At 61.3% G+C, this 20,370-nt stretch overlaps 1 protein-coding gene across 6 annotated transcripts in view; it reads left to right on the top strand.

Annotated features, from left to right (window-relative positions):
- The window catches only part of Alpl (alkaline phosphatase, biomineralization associated), a 55,838-nt gene extending 45,618 nt beyond the window's left edge, over positions 1-10,220 (top strand). For 5 of the 6 annotated variants that reach the window (XM_047518374.1, XM_047518358.1, XM_047518381.1 and 2 more), the window contains 6 exons: positions 2,212-2,355; positions 4,056-4,125; positions 5,188-5,322; positions 7,088-7,279; positions 8,534-8,653; positions 9,265-10,219. In XM_047518374.1, the coding sequence (XP_047374330.1) occupies positions 2,212-2,355; positions 4,056-4,125; positions 5,188-5,322; positions 7,088-7,279; positions 8,534-8,653; positions 9,265-9,530 (927 nt within the window). In that variant the 3' untranslated portion in view covers positions 9,531-10,219. Of the gene's footprint in view, positions 1-2,211; positions 2,356-4,055; positions 4,126-5,187; positions 5,323-7,087; positions 7,280-8,533; positions 8,654-9,264 lie in introns of all 6 variants that reach the window. The other variant, XM_047518391.1, reaches the window with a different exon arrangement.
- The last annotated feature ends 10,150 nt before the right edge of the window (positions 10,221-20,370 follow it).

Raw genomic sequence — 20,370 nt, 5'->3', positions numbered from 1 at the left:
TCGAGCCTCCCTTTCACACTCCTCCTGAAGTGGACCTGCCCCCTGAGCCGCGGCGATTGGCTGGCCGCGTGCGCGGGTCCTCGGAAGCCCTCGGTGACAGCGCCTGGGCTGGGCCTGCAGGCCCTGCTCTTGGTGAGGACTTCTGCTGTGTCCAGTTGCTCCTACCTGCTGCGGGGGCCTCGGGGGTCAGGTCCGGGGCACTCGGATCCCCTGAGCCTGGAATGGGGGTGGGGTGAGGCTCAGCGGAAGTCCCAGGCCCAGGTCCCCTCACCTGCTGTCCCCCTCGGTCCTCCACGCAACACCCCCCAATTTCTGTGCACCACCTGGCCCTCTGCAGCCATGTCTTCCCTTTGCCGAGTGGAGGGGACGCCCCTTACAGGACAATAGTCCTGCGGACCCTCCAGCTCCCACCTGCGGGCTCCGGGCCTTCGGAGGCCACGATGAGGTCACAACGTGAGAACTGTGTTGTACCAGCACAGGCGTAATTGCCAGCTGCTCTTAGCAGAGGCTTGGCAGGAACAGCTGGCCATGGGGCGGGAGCTTAAGGCCAGTCCGAGCAGAGGGAAGATGTTTTGGGTGGGGGGCGGGGAGGTGTCCACAGGGACTACAGGACGTGCACCAGGGAGTGAGTGAGGAAGGGACCCAAGGGACATCCCCTTTCCTCCTCTCGCTCTCCTCTCCTCCCAACCCCGTCTGCCCCTTAGTCACGGCCACTCCGAAATCCCTCCAGCCCCCAGGCTATACATGAAACAAAAATCCTGGTGTCCGCCCTGAAAATAAATATCTTTTGCTTAAAAAAAAAAAAAAAAGAAAGAAAGAAAGACACAAACCCAAACCCAAAGCCAAACAGCAAGCCTGTTATTTGGGAGTTTAATGAGCCCGTGTGAAGTCTCTGCTGGGGCTGGAAACCCTGCGGCTCCAGGCAAGAAGACTGGGGGCTTCATTTTCCACCCCGAAAATGCCAAGGGTCAGGTTCTGTGGGAACCATGGGGGGGCAAGGGGACCCGTGACCTGGGGTCCCCTTCTCCTGGGCCATCCTACCCCACAGCTCCGCACTACCGCAAAGGAACTTGTCCTTCTGGAAATAGCTTTCATTGTCATTCAGTAGGGAGACCTTCCTGGGAAGCTTCCCGTAGGTGCCGGGACTCTGGTGTCCTCCTGTGATAGCCGGGTGGGTGGGTGGTGCCATTTTATAGATAAGGAAACTGAGGCCCTTGATTGACAAGCCAGAGAGTCAGGATTCAAACCCGAGTCTGACTGCAAAACCAAACCTTTTCCAGGTCCCTTGACCCTGTCGTCCTGGGGCGCTGTCCCCAGGTCTGCTGCTGGCTGGGACATCTGGCTCCCTTTCCACCCAGCCAAGCCTGAGCTGGGAAATGGAGTGAGGATAGAAAAGGGGCCCATGAGGTGCCAGGCCTGGGGCAGTGGCCTGGGCTGGCACCCACGGTGACAGGAGGACACCGGCGTGGTGGTCACTGCGGGCGGCGGCTGTTATGCTCTTGGCCCTTGTCTTAAAAATAGTCAGGACTTCAAACATGGACTCCCAAGGAAAACAAACAGTCCCGCGTCCGTCTGCCCGCTCACGCCAGCTGCGGTGGGTAAAATTAGCCCAGCGGTGACTACACAGCCGTGCCCAGGCAGCATGGGCTGCTCCCGGCGGGGCTGCCCCAGAGACCTCCCTGGCTGGGGCCTCTCCCTGAGCATGTTCTGCTCCTCGCCGTGGGAGAGGAGGCGCCTGGAGGCCCTCCTTGCCTGGGCAGACCTAGCGGGGCAGGGATGCTGGAGGCGGAAAAGCCCTGGGTTTGAATCCTGGCTCTGCCACAAGGCTGTGTGGCCTTAGGACAAGGAAATCACTTTTCTGTGCTGGTTTCTTCATGGGGAGAATGACGGGCATCTGTGGGGCTCAGGGCCTGACACGCAGAGAGTTCTCTGAGTGCTTTTCCTCTGTGAGTGGAGCTGATGTGTCGGGCTCGTAATTACGTCAGCCGGTGCTCCCGTCCTTCACCCAGACGCCCAAGCAGAGTTCGGTAGACTAGTGATGTCCTCCCCAAGCTGGAAAGTGGAGGCTCCGAGGCTGAATTCAGGACTCGGGTCTTGGGAAAGTCTCCACACCTTCCCAGGGACCCCAGGAGGCCAGCCGTCCAGCCAGGGCCACTGGGGCTTCTGGGCATCTTGGAAGCCTGGCCTACTGATGGCTCCTGTCCCCTTTAGGTGATCATGGGAGGTGGTCGCAAGTACATGTTCCCTAAGAATAAAAGCGACGTGGAGTACCGGATGGACGAGAAGGCCGGGGGCACGCGGCTGGACGGCCTGGACCTCGTGGACATCTGGAAGAGCTTCAAGCCCAAACAAAAGGTAGCCGGGTAGGCGCTGCAGGGGCCCTGGGCCGAGGACCGCGGTGCCCGAGCGTTCTCCTGTGAATGGGGAGCGTTACCTCCCTCCAGGGCTAACTGTCTGTGGAAGGCACACAGTAGGCGATTAACCGGCACCTCCTGCCGAGGAGGCACCAGAGGCCCGAGGCCTGAGGGATGAGTCGGACACAGGGAATGTCGCATGCTCTGATGGTGGGAAGCCTGGGACCTGCAGGGGACAGGCCACAAGGGAAGGGCCAGGAAGTCCCCCGTCAGTGGGAGAAGGGGGTGGAGGCCATAGCACTGGACAGATGACAGGGGGGCACCGTAGGCCCAGGAGAGTGGGAACCAAGCAGTGGGGCCAGAAGCCCCCGACAGGCATCCCCTTTGACCAGGGGAGGGCGCGGGCTGGGGCTTGGAGAGAGTCCCAAGCGCTGGCTCTGTGAGGAGGTTCTGGCCCTTTAAATCTGCGCTGCAGGCCTGCTTGGGGCAGCTGGGGTCTGGAAATGACTGTGGTCAGGGCTGAAGACAGTGGGGAGCAGCCTGGCAGCCACTTTGATGTCACTCTGGGGTTGGGTTTCCCAGGGTTCCAGGACTGGCCCCTAGGGAGGCTTCGTGGGGTGAAGCTGGGCCAAGAGCTAGGTGGGGGCAGGGCCCAGCTACAGCCCCAGGGCCCGGGGCGGCGTGGGACTGAGTGGCCTCGAGCCCTTCCCCGCCTGCTGTGTCAGCTCAGGCCGGCCAGAGCCCCTTCCCAGTCCAACGCAGAGACGCCTCCCAGCCTCAGTTTCCCTATAGAACAGGGGCTAAGCTTCGTCCTCCTTGGAACTTCGTCTCCATCTCCAAGATGGGGAGGGGCCGCACCTGGCCCCAAGCCCGGCCAGAAGGCATCTCTCTCTGTCCCCGTGTAGGCCACATTCTAGAAAGCCATTGATTTCACCCTGACCACTTAGGAGCCGCGTGGTTCTGCGGGCCTCCATGTCCATGTCTGTCAAATGGGAATGTCCTCCTAGACTGACGTGAGGCCCCAGCTGAGCTCCTCCATGTGGTAGGGCCCTCCTCCCCCACAGCCACCCCCGAGGTTTGAAGGCCACTGACCCCAGAGCCACTGCCCAGAGAAGGCAAGGGGCTGTCCTGAGGACACACAGCTGGTTCTTGGCAGTGCTGGGTCCCCAGGTCCCAGCCCTGAACAGTGCTGTCTCCGGGCCGAGCCGGGCCAGCCTCTGTGTCTACTGCCCCAGGGACGCTGCACCTCCTGTATCTCCCCTCCTGGATGGGGACCCGAGACAGTGAGAGCTTCGCTCCCTCCCTGACCTGCCACCACCCCAGACACACAGCTCCTGCCCCGCAGTGGGCACCCAAGGCCCCTCGTGACCTGCGCCGACCTCCTCTCTGACCCATGACCCCCTGACTCTGGCTGATCATTTCCGCTTGGGCTCCAGGGCTCCAGCAGGACACCACCTCTACCAGGAAGCCCTCTGGTCCAGCCTCTGGGCTCGCGGCCCTCCCGGTTCCCCAGAATTCTCCCCTGCCTGCATTAGGCATTATAATTGCCTATTTATTTGTCATTTCTTGAGGTCAGGGGTGGTAGGTCCTCAGGGAGGGATGTTAAATGATGGAAAGAAACAATGAAATGCCCAGATGTAAGGCCAGCTGGGGACACCGCCCCGCCCCTCCCGCCTGCGCTGACACCGTCCCTTCCCCCAGCACTCCTTCTTTGTCTGGAACCGCACGGCACTCCTGGCCCTGGACCCCAACACTGTGGACTACCTCTTGGGTAAGCCAGAGACGGGCCCCGCAGCTGGGGCCATGCCAGTCGAAGCCCCAGGAACCCTGGCTTGCCCCCTTAGGGCCTTTGCCATCAGTTCCTGGGACCTGGGAGGCGCAAGGAAAGGGGTCGGGTTTGTTGGTGGGGGTCAGGTTTGTTGGTGGGGGTCGGGTTTGTTGGTGGGAGTTGGGTTTGTTGGTGGGGGTCGGGTTTGTTGGTGGGGGTCGGGTTTGTTGGTGGGGGTCAGGTTTGTTGGTGGGGGTCGGGTTTGTTGGTGGGGGTCGGGTTTGTTGGTGGCGTTGGGCCGGAAGCTGCTGCTGCCCACGGGGAGTGTCCCCACCAGCTTGAGGAGAAATCGGAGCTCCGAGGGCAGAGGCCTGCAACATGCCACACGCTGGGAGCTGGGTGACCCAGGCAGGGCCTGCTTCCGGGTTAGGGTGGGCAGAGTGAGGGGCAGAGTCAGCTCCACGGCATGGCCAGGAAGCCAGCTAGGTTGTCTCTGCCGGTCCTGATAGGCTGATCCTCCTCCCCAGGGAATGGGGAGCCAGTGAGGGGTGCTGTCGGATGCAGAGGCCAGCCCTGCTGGTGTGGGAGGGGACAGGGATTACTGGGTGCCGTCTGGGAAGCCAACTCCTACCTGCTGCAGCACCCAGAAGGGCGTCCAGAACCGGCAACGCCAAGATGGGCTACCTGGGCAAAGGCTGGGTCACAAGGAGAAAACTGGGCTCAGTGAACAAAAGGGACGATGACCCTTTTGCCGCTTCACACATGACCACTGGGCCCTTCAAACCTCACGAGTGTGGCCTTGGGGCCACAGCCTTGTGTCCTGGGCCCTCCATGCTGAGATAGACTGATGGACGGGGATCTCGGATCTGGCACTTCCCACTGGCCAGCAGGGAGCTGGACGCCCCCGAGCCTTAGTCTCCTCCTCTGGAGAATGGGCCTGGTGATCCCGGACCCTGCGGTGGCGGAGATGGCAGGAACTGTGGGAACCTGTATTCCCGAGCCACCGGGGCTCCCCGCGGCCCTCCTGGCGGGCAGGAGCTGGCATCCGCTCCCTTGTGTTCTCAGGTCTCTTCGAGCCTGGGGACATGCAGTACGAGCTGAACAGGAACAACGTGACTGACCCGTCACTCTCCGAGATGGTGGGGGTGGCCATCAAGATCCTGAAGAAGAACCCCAAAGGCTTCTTCTTGCTGGTGGAAGGTAGGTACCCGCAGCCTGCTGAGAGGAAGCTTCCAGAAACGTGGCCCTGGAGTCAGGGGATGGGATGGTCTAGCTCTCAAAGTGAACTTCCCAGTTTTGGGGTGAAGAAAGTCCCTTTGGGATGAGGAACTGCAGACTGCGGGGAGGAGATGCTGGAGAAACCCCCACCCGGAGACCCACACAGGCGGGTCCAGAGAGGCTTCCTCACTGCAGAGGTTGCCGTTCCACATGGGGCTCCTTGCTTGGCCTCCATGAGAGGCTATGGAGTCTGACTGGGGCCCCTGTCCTGCTGCCACCCACTGGCTGTGCCCTTGAGGGGTGACAGGCCTCGGGGTGCTCAGAGATGCTGGCTGTGTGCCCTCGAGGGGCGACAGGCCTCCGGGTGCTCAGAGATGTAAACTACTGGAACAGGACCCAGCAAAGGACAGGTCCTCAGTATTCCTGTTACTATCATGATCATGATTACACAGTAGCCGCGGCAGCCGCAGTGAGAAGTGAGAGGAAGCATAGGGAGTCCGGAACCTTCCAGAGCTCTGAGAGCCACTGCCCTCTGTGGCTCCTCGCACTGTCCTCTGGAGATGTGCGCGCGCACACACCCACACAGACACGTGGACCTATTTGCACAGCCACGCTCTCCGCACATACATGTACACGGGCTCCTCCACCTTCCAGGGGCCAGTGGCCACCAGCCCAGCGCGGCGGCTCTCTTGCCAAACCCCGGGGTTCCCACAAGCACAGCGGTCTCGGCCTGGCCCCGAGCGGGCCTCTGATACTGAGGAACCAGCCAGGAACCAGTGGTGGCGAGCACGCTCCCCGGGGAATGGTCCTCTTTGTGAGCAGGGCCAGGCCAGCCCGCCGGGCCAGCTGCTCCCAAAGCCACAACAAAGGTAGGGCCCGCCCTGCCAGCCTGCCGGGCCAGCAGTGAGGCTGAGGCTAGTGGCGGGAGGGCGGCCCGGCGCCCAGGCGCCCAGGCGCAGGACCCTCCACTGGGAGTGTCCACCCAGGCAGCATCTGCTGGTGGACAAGGAAGGGGAGGTGTCCCCTAAAGCCACTCAGCCCTCAACCACAAGGCCAAGCTCAGAGCCTGGGCCCTGTGTGTGCCGAGGCAGCTGGCATGAGCTCGAGGCCCCCTCAGGCCCTTGTGGAAGGCCCCCTTCTGTGGCACGTGGACTTTGGCCCCCTGGAGAGCCAGAAGTTCTGTGCTTTCTGCTTAGAGAGTTGTCTTCAAGGTGGAGACGGACAGCCAGAGGCTGTAGGAGTCACCTGCTCTCAGCCCAGCAGGTCCCACCACGGGGATTCCACTTTACCTCTGTCGGCCTCAGTTGTCCCATCTGTAAACAGGGCCTGTCGTGCCGGCTCGGCCAGGCCGCTGTGAAGGGGAACGCGACGTCAGTTTGTTGTGTCTGCCACGCAGCAGGGACTCAGGCTGCTGCCCCTCCCCTGCCTCCCGGGTGTCCTGAAGCCACTCCTCCAAGCCGCTGAAGACACAGTGCCAGGAGCCGAGGGGGTGGTGGAAATATGGCAGGAAACTCAGACCGGCAGACCTGCCTTTGAACCTGGGTTTGCGAGTCCTGCGACTCGCATCTGGCCTCTGGAAAGACCGGACGGCTCATGGGATGCCTGAGGCGGGCCTGGCACGTGATGGTCCTCGGTGACAGTCACTGTCCCTTCCTGACGAGGCTGTTACTCTGGCGACGGTGTCGGGCGTGAGGGCGCCGACCTTCCCCGCACCCCTCACTCGAGGCCTTTGCCTTGGTGTCTCAAGGAGGCAGGATCGACCACGGGCACCACGAGGGCAAAGCCAAGCAGGCGCTGCACGAGGCGGTGGAGATGGACCGGGCGATTGGACAGGCAGGGACCATGACCTCCCCGGAAGACACACTGACCGTGGTCACTGCTGATCACTCCCACGTCTTCACCTTTGGTGGATACACCCCCCGCGGCAACTCCATCTTTGGTAAGTGGGCCTCCCTTGGGGCGGGAGAAGCAGCAAGCCCCACCATGGCGACGGCTAGTCGTGGCTGAGCAGGGAGGAAGAGCTGCCCAGGAAGGATGGGAGCAGCCGGCCAGAGTCGGCTGAGTGTGCCGGCGGAGGGGCTCTAGACGGCGGGCACCTAGGAGAGAGCAAGTGGAGCTGGGCAGGAAGGGAGAGGACGGAGGGTGGGTGGGTGATAGATGGATGGCTGGATGGGTAGATGCATGGGTGGGTGGGTGGGTGATGGCTGGATGGGTGGATGGGTGGGTGAATGGTGGGTGGGTGGGTGATAGATGGATGGGTGGGTGAATGGGTGGGTGGATGGGTGGCTGATGGATGGGTGGGTGGTTGGGTGGGTGGATGGGTGAGAGGATGGATGGATGGATGGATGGGCGGATGGGTACATGGATAAGTGGGTGGATGGGTGGGTGGTTGGGTGGGTGGATGGGTGAGTGGATGGGTGAGTGGATGGATAGATGAATGGATGGGCAGATGGGTACATGGATAAGTGGGTGGATGGATGGGTGGGTGAGAGGATGGATGGATGGATGGGCAGATGGATACATGGATAAGTGGGTGGATGGATGGGTGGGTGGATGGGTGAGTGGATGGGTGGGTGGATGGATAGATGAATGGATGGGCAGATGGGTACATGGATAAGTGGGTGGATGGATGGGTGGGTGGTTGGGTGGGTGGATGGGTGAGTGGATGGATGGATGGATGGATGGGTGGATGGGTACATGGATAAGTGGGTGGGTGGGTGGGTGGATGGGTGAGTGGATGGGTGGGTGGATGGGTGAGTGGATGAATGGATGGATGGATGGGCGGATGGGTACATGGATAAGTGGGTGGATGGATGGATGGGTGGGTGGGTGGATGGGTGAGTGGATGGGTGAGCGGATGGATAGATGAATGGATGGGCGGATGGGTACATGGATAAGTGGGTGGATGGATGGGTGGGTGGTTGGGTGGGCGGATAGATGGATGAATGGATGGGCAGATGGGTACACGGATAAGTGGGTGGATGGATGGATGGGTGGGTGGGTGGTGTGACACAGTGAAAATCAGGGGGTAGTTGGTTGGAAATAAGAAACGGTGAGAAGGAGGCTCCGTGGAGGTGGCTTGGGGCCCCTCTGAGGGGATCCCCGGGGTTATCAAGCCACTGAAGCAAGGAGTCCAGTCAAGAGGCTTACCTGTGGTGCTCCGACATGGCTTCTGGACACCTGTCCATCACAGGTCTGGCCCCCATGGTGAGCGACACAGACAAGAAGCCCTTCACCGCCATCCTGTACGGCAACGGACCTGGCTACAAGGTGGTGGACGGCGAGCGGGAGAACGTATCCATGGTGGACTATGGTGAGACACCAAGGGGGCGGCTGGGAGGGCACAGGGCAGCCCCCAGGACAGGCCGAGAAGAACAGTGTAGCTCGTCATCAAGGTGGGGGTCCTGGAGTGGCCCACACTTGAGTCAGAGCAGCCTCAGTTTGATTCCCCTCTCATGGTTTAGCAGCTCTGCGACCTTGGGCATGGCACTTCATCTTTCTCAGCTTCAGTTTCCTCCCTAAAAAGGCTGAGTTTAACCTGGAGGATTAAATGTGTCTGATGAACTTAGCATGTGCCTGGCACGTGTAGGTACTTGGTGTGTCACACTGTCGTTTTTACTAGCTGTATAATATTCCAGCCCATGAGTCTTCCCAGTTAGCTCATCCAGCTCCGTAGTCCCTGGAGGGGCCAGTGATGTAGCCCTTGGTGACTTCTTAGTTGACCCTTCCCTGCTAATCCAAACAGGCCACATAAGCTTAATTTTCTCATGTGTGCGAGGTAAGTTCTCTGCCGCTGAGCTCCGCCCAGCCCTCAGTTTCCTCTTCTTGAAGCTGGGTGCTCTAGCTGGCTGGCTGGGCGGGAGAGGCTGCTTGGCCAGCACCAGGGCCCAGCGGGCTCTCAGCCGAGTTTCTCCTGGCCCACAGCTCACAACAACTACCAGGCCCAGTCAGCCGTTCCCCTGCGTCACGAGACCCACGGCGGGGAGGACGTGGCCGTCTTTGCCAAGGGCCCCATGGCACATCTGCTGCACGGAGTCCACGAACAGAACTACATCCCCCACGTGATGGCGTACGCGGCCTGCATCGGGGCCAACCTGGACCACTGCGCCCAGGTCAGCTCGGCGGGCAGCCCCCCTCCGGGGCCCCTGCTGCTCCCGCTGGTGCTGCTCCCCCTGAGCATTCTGTTCTGAGGGCTCAGGGCCCTGGCACCCACAAAGCCCAAGCAGATGGCCAGCTTCTCTCTCCCGAAGCTGCCCACTGCCCAGCAGCCCACACCTTCAGGGCAGGGAGGCAAAGGCCTCCGCAGCCTCTGCAGCTGCCAGAACGGGGACCCAGGAACCAGAGCCTGCTGCCCACCTCGCTCCCTTCTGGAATCCTCCACGGGGCCAGGCTGACTCCTGGCCTCTGCTCTTGAACCTCTCCACTGCCCTTGGCCACCAGGGTAGGTTCCTCTTGGGCAGGCGGAGCACAGACTGCAGAAATTCTCAAAGCATCTTATTTTTCTAACAAATACACTTCTCCAGACCCACAAGGCTGCAAGCGTCACTGGAACGTTCCAGATCCAACCCTCTCCTTCCCTTTGCCTTCCTCCGGAACCCAGTAGGCCCCACGCTCACGTCTTGGTCCCCAAGCCCAGCCATGCCTGGGGACCAGGCCTCTCTCCTCAGGATGGGGGTCACTCACTCCGAAGTTGCCAGGCTCCCAGGAAGCCACCCCGAGACTGGCTGGCCCCCAGGGTGGCCAAGCTGGGCAGAGCAGTCTGCGGGGGTCTGTGTCCCCGGCTCTGCACACAGGTGCCAGGTCCTTTGCTGAAGCGACTCTCCTGTTTGGAAGGGTAAAAAAAAAAAAAAAAAAAAAAAAAAAAAAATCTCCTCTCGGTGTTGGTTAAAAGGGAACACAAAACATTTAAATAAAACTTTCCAAATACTTCTGAGGACAGTGCTGAGTCTTTGTGGTCAGTGAGACAGAGACTGAAATAAGCTCTGGGAAGAACTAGACTCGGGGGCAGGAGGGCTGGGCAGGGACCTGGGGCGTCCTGCTGGCCTGGGTAGCGCTGGTCATCGGCTTTGTGTGTCTGGGTCTCGGTTTTGCTGCCTGTGAAACAGGAGAGGGTTCACTTGGGACTTCCATGGGGGTCACAGAGGGTGCCTGCCCTGCCACCCCCAGCTGGGGGCCCCTCTGTGGCCCCTGGCACCCCTGCTGCCGGGGACCCCGGGACTGCGACACCCTGGCCCATGGTGGCTCGGTCATCCATTCCTGTCACAGCACAAATGACCAGCGCATGCCGGGCTCTGGTGAGGCTGAGGATTTACCGGTGACCCAGAGACACGTCACAGTCCTCCGGGGGCTTCCTCCTAGCCTGGCCATGTGCTTTCCCAAACCCAGTCCTGGAGACAGGGTGGCACCTGAACTTCGGGGTACACAGAGCTCCCCAAATTTGCTCCTTTTGCCTCATTTGAACAAAAGTCCCCATAATGCTAATGATGGTCACAACACCATTGGTCACAACATCATTGCAAACTTCATTTGCAATATGAAGAAGCTGCTTTGGCTGCTTTAATGGACTCCCCCACATTTATAAATAGGGACCCCGGGAGTGTGGGAGGTGATGTGATTGTCAAGGTCCCCCACGTTGTGGAGCAGGGATCTGGACCCAGATGTGTCAGATTCCAAAGCTCCTGTACTGAATGACATCCTTTCTTTGTTTATGATACACACTTCCAAACTCCCGCCCGCCAGGTCCCAGCCAATAGAAATGACTCACAGCACACGCTGGTTAACGTGAACTAGGACAGGTGAGCAGCCCTGTGCCGGAAGTGGCCATTCTTCAGGACTGAGAGGCAAACCAAGGTCTCTCTCTGAGCCTCCTGGTAGTCCTGGCAAAAAGAGACACGCAGCCAAACTGATGCTGGGATAAAAATGAAACGACGTGTGCATTCTTGCCAGGACACAGCCACCTCATCTGGGACGGTACGGTGCAGTGTGTTCAGGTGTTATTCTTGTAATGTCCTCACAATTTTTGCCATATCTCCGCAGTTTTGTTTCCTTAACAGTTCTTTAATTGCATACGTAAGCAGTCATTTTTAAAAAGTTCTCCAAGCTGGGCCTGGTGGCTGAGGCAGGAGGATCACAAGTTCAAGGCCAGACCCAGCGACTTAGTGAGACCCTAAGCAACATGGCCAGACTCTGTCTCAAAATAAAGTCCTTCCAGAACCAGGTGCGTCTGAGGTTCAGGTGCCCACTGCCCCCGAGCCTTTACCAGCCTCCCTTGCCCAGGCTGGGCCCTGGCTCCTGTCCCCAGACCCACTCAGCAAACTATGTTGACTATCCTGGACTAGGTCTTAATCTGGGCCTCCAGGCAGAGGTCCCTGTTCCAGCCACCAGCGCCCCCGACCATGGAGCTAGATGGTACAGTGACAGTCCCCATGTCACAGGGCTCCCTCCACCCTCCGCGGCTGCCTCAGGAGAACAGCGAGCTGACAGCTCCAGCGAAGTCTCGGCCGCAGGGACTGTCCCGTGCTTTGCAGGGCGTTGGGCAGCTCCCTGGCCTTTGCCCGCTAGACTTCTGGGGCACAGAGTTTGCACAGAGTTGGCCCCTGCACAGGGGCAGATGGTCACTCTAAAGGCACAGGCAGCTCGCCTGGTCAGCTCTGGATGCTGGGGACACCAGCCCCCGCCCCACATCGCGGGGCCGGCATCGTGTTTTCAAATACGGGATATTTCACAGATGACTTGGAATCCTGACTGGAGAAACGGGAAGATCCGGCTGGCAGCGACCCACATTCCGGCAGGGCAGGGGTCAGTCGGAGCCGAGAAATGGCCGCCCGGCAGGCAGGCGTAGCTCCTCTGGTTGCCACTGTCCCCAACCCAAGAGGGGAGGCCACGGGGCGGGCGGAGAAGACAAGGAGGGTGCAGAGGCTGGCCAAGGGAGGGGGACTCGGGCGCGGTACAGAGGAATTCAGAAGGAAACTCTGTGGGCAGAGGGGCAGGAGGGCCTCAGATGCTTTCCGAGAGCGGGGGCTACCCTGGGGGGCCGTGGAAGGCTCTGGAGCTCTGGAGCTGGAGACCGTGTGAAAGACCAGCCGGGCAGCGTTCCTTTTCGTTTTTGTACCAGGGGCACTTAACCACTGAGCCACATCCCCTGCCCTTTTTTATCTTTTTGAGATAGGATCTGGCTAACTTGCTTAGGGCCTCGCTAAGTTGCTGAGGCTGGCTTTGAACTTGTGATCCTCCTGCCTCAGCCTCTCGAGCCACTGGGATGACAGGCGTGTGCCACTGCGCCCAGTTGGCAGACAGTTCTAAAGTCACTTCAAGAAGAGGAAGGAGCCAGGTGCAGAGGCACCAGCCCGTAATCCCAGCAGCTTCGGAGGCTGAGGCAGGAGGATCCTGAGTTCAAAGCCAGCCTCAGCAACAGCGAGGCACTAAGCAACTCAGTGAGACCCTGTCTCTAAATAAAATATGAAATAGGACCAGGGATGTCACTCAGTGGTCCAGTGCCCCTGAGTTCAATCCCCGGAACCCTCTAACCCCCACAAAAAAAGAAGAGGAAGGAGGGGCTCAGAGCCAGAGTCGGCTGCAAGAGTCTGGGCAGTGGCAGCCGGGACGGTGGAATGGACTGGGAGGAAGAGGGCAAGTCCCCAGGATGGCCCTGAGCGTCCCTGCCTGCTTGTCAAGAGAGAGAGAACAGCCAGGTCATCAGCAAGCTAAAGGCTCTAGGACTGAGCAGAGGCCAGTGGACACCTATTATGTGCCCCTGCCCTACTATGCGTGCAGACAGGGCACAGTGCTTTGCACAAACCCCGGTCCTGGAGGTGGCCAGCCCCGGGTCAGCTTGCTTTATGAATGAGAAAACTGGTGCTCAGCAGCTCGGTACCCTGCCCAGGCCCCGGGACTTGCAGGTGACAGCCCGCCTGGCTCCCCATGCATGCCGTCCCCTGAGTTTCTCCAAGGAAAACAACCCCAGCCCATCTGCCACAGACCCCTGGGCTCCCCGTGGGGTGGGCTGCAGGCCGTGCCCCAAGGGGAAGCAGGGTTATAATTAGCCCCTGGGGGCCGAACCGGAGACCTCCCACCAAGATCAGGCCCAGCCCCGGGGCCCAGGGGAGCCGGTTCTCAGGAGGCTCTGGGCTGGGCTTCCCGCAGGGCTTCCTTTGGGCTTCCTGGCTGCCGCCAGGCCCTCCCCTGGCACCTCCAGTCTGTGTGACCCTGGGACGGAGTGGCACACAGAGCCCCCAACCCAGTGGAGGCAGGCTGGGCTGGAGTCGCTGGCTGGGACTGGCCGGCCAGGGCCTCCTTGGACCTCCTGCCCCCCCCGAGCCAGGTTTAGGCGCCTGGCGGGAACCTAGTGCCGTCACCATCAGGGACGTTTCCTGGGGTCGCCTGAGTCCCAGGCACTGCTCCGACTCCTACGTGTCCCACAACACACATGACCTCATTTTCCTTCCCACCACCCTGGGAGGATGGGACTGTCATTATCCTCATTTCACAGATGAACAAACAGAAGCAGAAATCTGGCCACTTAAGGGAGTCGCACCGTCGCCGGGCCAGAGCCAGAACAGGAAGCCAAGGGGCCGGGCTCAGAGGGCAGGGTTTTGTTTTTGTTTTGGATATTTGTGGTCCTGGGGATGGACCCCAGGGGTGTTCTACCACAGAGCTACATCCCCATCCCCCTTTCTAAATCTTATTTTGAGACAGGGTCTCAGTTGGTTGAGGTTGACCTCAAACTTGAGATCCTCCTGCCTCAGCCTCCGGAGTGGTTGGGGTCACAGGCGTTTGCCACGGCCAGGCCAGAGTGCAGGGTTTTAAACACAGTGTATAACTTCGGTGGTGGACAGGGCTGGACTTCAACCCCGCTTCTCCTGGAGACCGGTTTTCCTGTACTGTGACTTACAGGAGGGAGGCGGGCCCAGTGTGTGGGCGAGGGTCACTATGCCCACCCTTTGGTCCTGGGGTCAGAAGCTGACTGGTCATTGCCGCCCGGTAACTGGAGTCCCATGGCTTCTCTGTGGACTCCTTGACCTGGAGTCACAACCTCCGTGTGGGGGGATGGGCCAGGTCGGGAGGGCTTAGGAGGAGCAGCGAGGCGGGGTCAGGAGTGTAGCCGCACAAGCCCCAGGTGCGGCGGGTGTGGACCCTGACCACCTAGCCTGGACACTAGGAGTGGGGCGCATGGGCTGGGCCCCTGTCGTGGCGGGCTTATCCAGGCCAGGCGGGTGGCTCCGGGGCTCTGGGCCTCCAGGATCAACCTGGGCGGCACACCTTGGCTTAAGGCCCTGTCGTCAGCTTCCTACCCACGCAGGTCACCTGACTGCAGGGACTTGGCGGCAGCCATGAGGCCGGGCACTGAGGGCGGCCGCCTGGGTTGGGGTGAGAGCAGGACCCTGGGGCAAGGTTCAGGCTGTTCACCCTCTGCTGCGCCTGTCCTGGGGACATGAGCAGCCGCCACCTGACACCCACCTTCGTGGAGAGGTAGGTGCCCCTGAGGCAGCTCCCTCCTCCCTCGAGGGCATCTCCTGGGACACAGGGACACAGGCCTCTTTCCACAAAACCCCAGGCAAAGCTGGGGACTAGCGTGGACTTCAACAGTCCAGGGAAGAAGGGCAGCGCAGAGAGGCTCAGATGGCAAGCTGAGGTCACACAGCCAAATGGGCAGAGTCCAGTGTCCACCTCCAGCACAGGGTTCTCCTGGCTTCCTGTCAGCTGTGCCTTGGAACAGCCGGTGTGGTGAGGCAGGAAGACTCGCAGGGCCCCAGCACCTGCCTCAGGTGGCCCGCACTTCAACCTCACCCCTCGCTGCTCCGGCCTCGCCCACGCTCCTGCGTCACTGCCAGAGGGCACTGGCACGGGCCCCTCTTCCAGATAAGAAGAGAGCAAGGTCCAGGGAGTGACTGGGGGCGCTGCTGGAGCTGGTGGTCAGGGGAGGCCTGTCTGAAGCAGTGACATTTGAGCTGAGATCCGATGAGTGAGATGGTGGCTTTGGAAATACTGAAGGACAAATTGCTCTCAGCAGGGACCAGTGAGGCCATGAACTTACCCCGCTTGAGGGGCAGAGGCAAGCCGGCGCGGAGGCAGGGGCATGGCGGGGAGGCCGGGCCGGAGCCTGGAAGCGTGGGGCACTTCCACAGATGCTCTGGGGTGCCAGGGGAGGGCGCTGGGCGCAGGCTGGAGGCCTCTGTCGTCCTGGCTGGAGCTGGTGGCGGCGGGAAGGAGCTGGATCCCACATGCGTTTGGAAGCTGCGGCCAGCAGGTCTTGCTGGTGCGTGTCGTGTGGGGACTGGAGGAAACAAGGGACTGGGGACGCCCCCAAGAGTGTGGCCCAAGCGCCCGCCGGATGGAGGTGCTGTTTGTGAACACAGGGCATCAGCTGTGGAGCACTGGGCTTGGCTGAGGAGTCAGAGGTGGCCCTGGACTGGGGTGGGGACAGGCCGGACAGGTGGTCGAGAGAGGAGGTTTGGAGCTCGGGATGCGTCCAGGGCAGGCTGACAGGGTCCCGGTGGTGCCCAAGGCCACAGAGTCTGAGCTGGGCCCGTCAGGAGCGCTGCCACTCAGGGGCTTCCAGCTCTGGGCTGGAACGGAGAGGCTTCAATGAGGCGGTGGAGGATCCCTGGAATAGGGACAAGGAGAAGCCCCCGACACTGAGGTTGGGAACAACTGAGGTCCTTCCAGCATGGCCACCTGCCCCCATCCATGGGCTGCCCACCCCACACAGCGTCCTGTTCCCTGCCTGTCACACCAATGGAGAAACCGAGGTTCAGAGGAGCGGGGCTGGGGTCTGAGTCTTCTTTCAAACACCCCTGACTACTCCGGGCCTCTGAGGTAGGATCCCGCCTGAGCCAACACTGCAGGGCGGAAACCATCCAACTGTGACAATGTGAAGGTGGGTGTCCTTCCTGAGGCCTCCAGATGGAACAGGGACTACAGTCTTCCCTCCTGGGCACCCCCGGGGCATGGACTGCCTGATGTATATCTCTGTCCCATGACCAGCCGTCCCCTGGCCTTTGGGACCTCTCTACAGCCTCAAACCTGGCTCTGGTCATGGCTCCTGCCCTGTGGCCAGGACCAAGGCCTCCCTGGCCACTGCCCAGACCACCCAGCGCCAGGCCCTGGCGGAGCCCGGCGGGGCTGGCGGGCAGTGCTTCCAGGCTGGCCAGCCGTGGTCTGGCTCCGCCTGAGGGGCTGTGGCCTGGGAACCACTGGCTGTCTCCTCGGGAAGCGGCTGGGATCTCCAGAACAAACAGGGAACCGCAGGCTCCTGGCCTGGCCGAGGAGGAGCTGCCCCTGGCCAGTCTGCCCACACCCCACTCTTCAGGCCTGGCTCCCTGCTTCTGGGGGCTGGTAGGTGACCGTCAGGCACCCCGAGTTGGAGCAGGAAAGACCGCGGGAGAGGGTCTTCGTGATCAGCAGGGAAGGGCAGGCCCCTGGGACCAGCCACGGTTGAAGGACTGCGAGGGGCTGGGCTAGGCCTGTGCGCCCTCGGAGCCCCTCGGGAGGAGGCCTTGACAGTGCTTAGCCTCCAGCCCAGTCACGGCCCTCGAGCCAACAGAGCTGAGTTCAAATCCAGACTCTGCCAACAGCCTTGGGCAAGCGACTTTGCCTGTCTGGGCCTCAGTTCTCCATTTAAAAAAGTCACCTCCCTTCCCCCGATAGTCCCTGCCTCCCACAGCTGTGGTGTGGTGAGTGACACAGTCCCCTAGACAGAAAGTGCCCAGCCCGGAACATGGCATACGGCAGGTCCTCAGGAGGCCGGAGCCGCTGTCCCATCGCTGGCCCCTGGGGGTTTGGGCCTGGCGGGGCAGACCAGGACAACCTCACTGATTCACTGCAGCTGGGGGGGTGGGGGCGCATCTGACTCCACTAAAAGCCACAATTAGAGCCCAATTTAAAGAAACGCTGGGTTAGTTCTTCCCTGGACAGATGTGATTATAGGCTCAGAGTTAAAGCGTCACTAACAGAATGACACGCAGGCCTGGCCAGGCACGGCCGGGTGTCCAGCCCCGCCCCCTCACTGCCAACTGGGGAAACCGAGGCCCGAACAGCCGGGGCTCCAGCCCACGATGTAGGCGAGGCCCCCTCACACTCGCTGAAGGACGCACTGCTGCACCTAGAACCTCAAGGGACCAGAAGGACCTCAGAGGGGCCACTGCCCTGCACAGGAGGCTGGGCCTCAGCCGGCTGCAGCCCCAAGGGGAAGGGGGCCTTACCGGAATGGCGATGGCAACACTGGCCATGGAGCCAGGCAGCTGCCCTCCCAGCTCCCTGCAGGGCCCTCCGGGCCAGGATCCCTGCTGAACCCTGGGAGGGAGGGACCAGCCTCAGTTCGGCTTCAGGGATGGGGAAACTGAGGCTCAGGACTTGCCCCAGGTCATGCTGGGAGCCGATGGCAGGGCTGGCCTGGGGACAGGTGTTCCTGGTGGGAATGGACACACCCTTCTGCAGGAGGCCGGGAAGTGGGTGAGGGGGATTCATCTCAGAGAAGGTGCCACCAGTCATTTAAGGAACTCTGCCTCCTGTGACGTGAGAGGGCCACAGGCCCAGAGGCCACCCCACCTAGGGACACCCCTGAGATTAATGGGCCCAGGATTAAGGTCCAACTCTCACCTCCCCAGGACACTGAACCCCAACTTTCTGGGCCGCAGGAATCTCCTGGCTTGTCCAATGCCCTCCACACCAGGCCTCTGTGGCCTGTCCCTCCCAGTTAGTCGCAGCCACCCCTCCAGAAGCCAAGGTCACCCTGCCCTGGGTCCCCCACCATGCACCCTGGGCCAGGGCAGCACTCCAACATGGGACTGGGGAGGGACAGAGAAAGCAGGGGCCTCCCCCCGTCCCCTTCCCTTCCCCTCTGTAGAAACCCGCTGGCCCCCAGGAAGTTGGGAGTAGGGTTCTGAGCCTCGTGTTGGCCACGTGCCTCCCCCAGCCCCAGGGGGCCGGGCTGGGAGGATTCGTATTCATTCAGCAAACACTTAGGAAGCTCCTACTGTGTGCACAAGCGCTCAGCAGAGCACCCAGACCTTCCCTCGTGCTGTCCATGGCTGCACGGGGATGGCGGCTGTGTTTGGGCGTCATGTACCCCACCACGTTCCCCAGGACCCCTCCCCACAGAGCTCCCTGTGCCTCCCCCATCAGACCGGCCTATAGAACTCACTGTCCCTGCGGAACCTGCCCTCACTCCTCGAGCCCGCCCTGGACAGGGATGCCAGATAAAATACAGGACGCCCAGTTCAACTGGAATGTCAAATAAACATTTTTTACTATAAGTATGTCTCAAATATTGCATGAGGTATACTTAAACTAAAAATGATTCCTTGTTTATTTGACATTCAAATTGAGCTGGGTCCCTCGTGTTTGTGTTTGCTAAGCCTGGCAACCCTACCTCTGCAGCTATTTCTCCTGCTGGCTGGCACCTGGCCTGGACAGATGGCCCAAGTCGTGCCTGGACTTGGCCCCTGCCTGCCTGGTTGTAGCTCCTGTCCGCCCCAGGACGGCTACTCTCCCCCAGGGCCTCACCTGCAGCCCTTGCCCCCCCATGGACGCCATTCCTGCACCTGGCCTGGCCTCGCCGCCCAGCTGACGGCCCATCAGGAATGCTGTGTCCAACCTCCTGGGGTATGGGCCCAGGGAGGGGACAGAGTCTCATTGGCAGAGGAGACACCATGAGCATCAGAGGCAGAGAGGGGCAGAGACACTGAGTAAAGGGGTACGGAGGCCAGCAGATGCAGAGGGGAGATGGCCGAGACAGGCACAGGGTAGGGCCCCGAGAGCCGCCAGGTGCACCCTGGGGGACTGAGGCAGGGGGAGCTGGGCCCCTGGACCCCAACAGCTTGGGGGCTCCGGCACGGGTAGGCGAAGTGGCAGGCCATTCTGGGCCCCTCCCAGGGGCACACACAGGGACATTCATGGCTTCCCAGAAGGACCCATGGGGCAGCCAGAGTGGCTTTAAAATTAGCCTTGCTGACCAGATCTGGTTATTTCAGGAGGCTCCGTCCTGGGCTGTCCCCTTGATGAGGCAGGCACAGGGAGGGAGGGAGGGAGGGACCTCCACATTCCAGGGTCCCTGACTGAGCACCCTCTGTGGCCTGAGCAGCAGAGAACGTCCAGGTCCCAGTCCCCTGGCAACCAGGCCACCCTGGGCCTGTGGCCATCTCTTTGGCAAAGTGCCCTGGGGTTGGCCGTGGACGTCCCAGGGTGCACTAACTGCAGGGGTAGGGAGCCCCTCATTTTGGGCTTGGGTTCTGTGCCGGGCACCACACAGGAACCTTAGAAGCAGGCAGCCTGTTCGCCTAGTCCTGTGTCACAGGTGAGAGGCAGGCTTGGAGAAGCGGGGAGATCCCGGATGCACGACAGGATGGGGCCTGCCAGGCCCACCAGGTGCCCCCATGGTCCCCCACAGGACAGGCCTCTTCCCTCCTGCGTCTGGGGGACGTTCCCACCACCAGGGTTATTTCTAAGTAGAGTCCAGAGCTTCCTGGAGCCTGGTGCCCCCGCTCAAGCCCTAATTCCAGCCTCGGGTCAGAGTCCCAGCCGGCCCGGCCCTCCCCACCTCAGAACCCAGGGCGGGCGCAGAGCTGGGCACCGCACAAGAGCAACACTGCTGGACGCTTTGATCCCAGAGGCCAGGACCGCCCTCGGCCTCCCCCGGCCCACCGTGGAGCCCTGGGGGTGCAGACGGGGACTGGCCCCTGGCCTGGAGGCCCTCCCGCTCCATAGACAGCCTGGCACTGCCAGGGCAGGGAGGGGGCCAGGGCGGTTCTGTCTCCGAGCTCCCACCTGCTCCGCCACCGCAGGCCCCCGCTCTCCACCACAGCTTGGGGAGGGCGCACAGCTCAGTGAAGGGCTTCTGAAGGACGTCGCCCCAGCGCAGCCTTGACTGCTGAGGCTCAGGGAAGCACCTGAGGCTGTCCATTCCCAAAGCCTCACGTCTGACATTCGTGCTGGGCCCCACCCAGTTACAGCTCCGAGGGACACCGTGTCTGTGGATTGATCCTTGTTAAGGGCCGTTACCCACAATGGTAAGGCTGTGGCGACACGAGGAGG

The sequence above is a fragment of the Sciurus carolinensis genome, chromosome 1 (assembly GCF_902686445.1).
Source record: "Sciurus carolinensis chromosome 1, mSciCar1.2, whole genome shotgun sequence".
In the NCBI taxonomy this organism is placed as follows: domain Eukaryota; kingdom Metazoa; phylum Chordata; class Mammalia; order Rodentia; family Sciuridae; genus Sciurus; species Sciurus carolinensis.
Note: the sequence above shows the minus strand (reverse complement) of the source record. Positions and strands in the feature narration are given on the sequence as shown.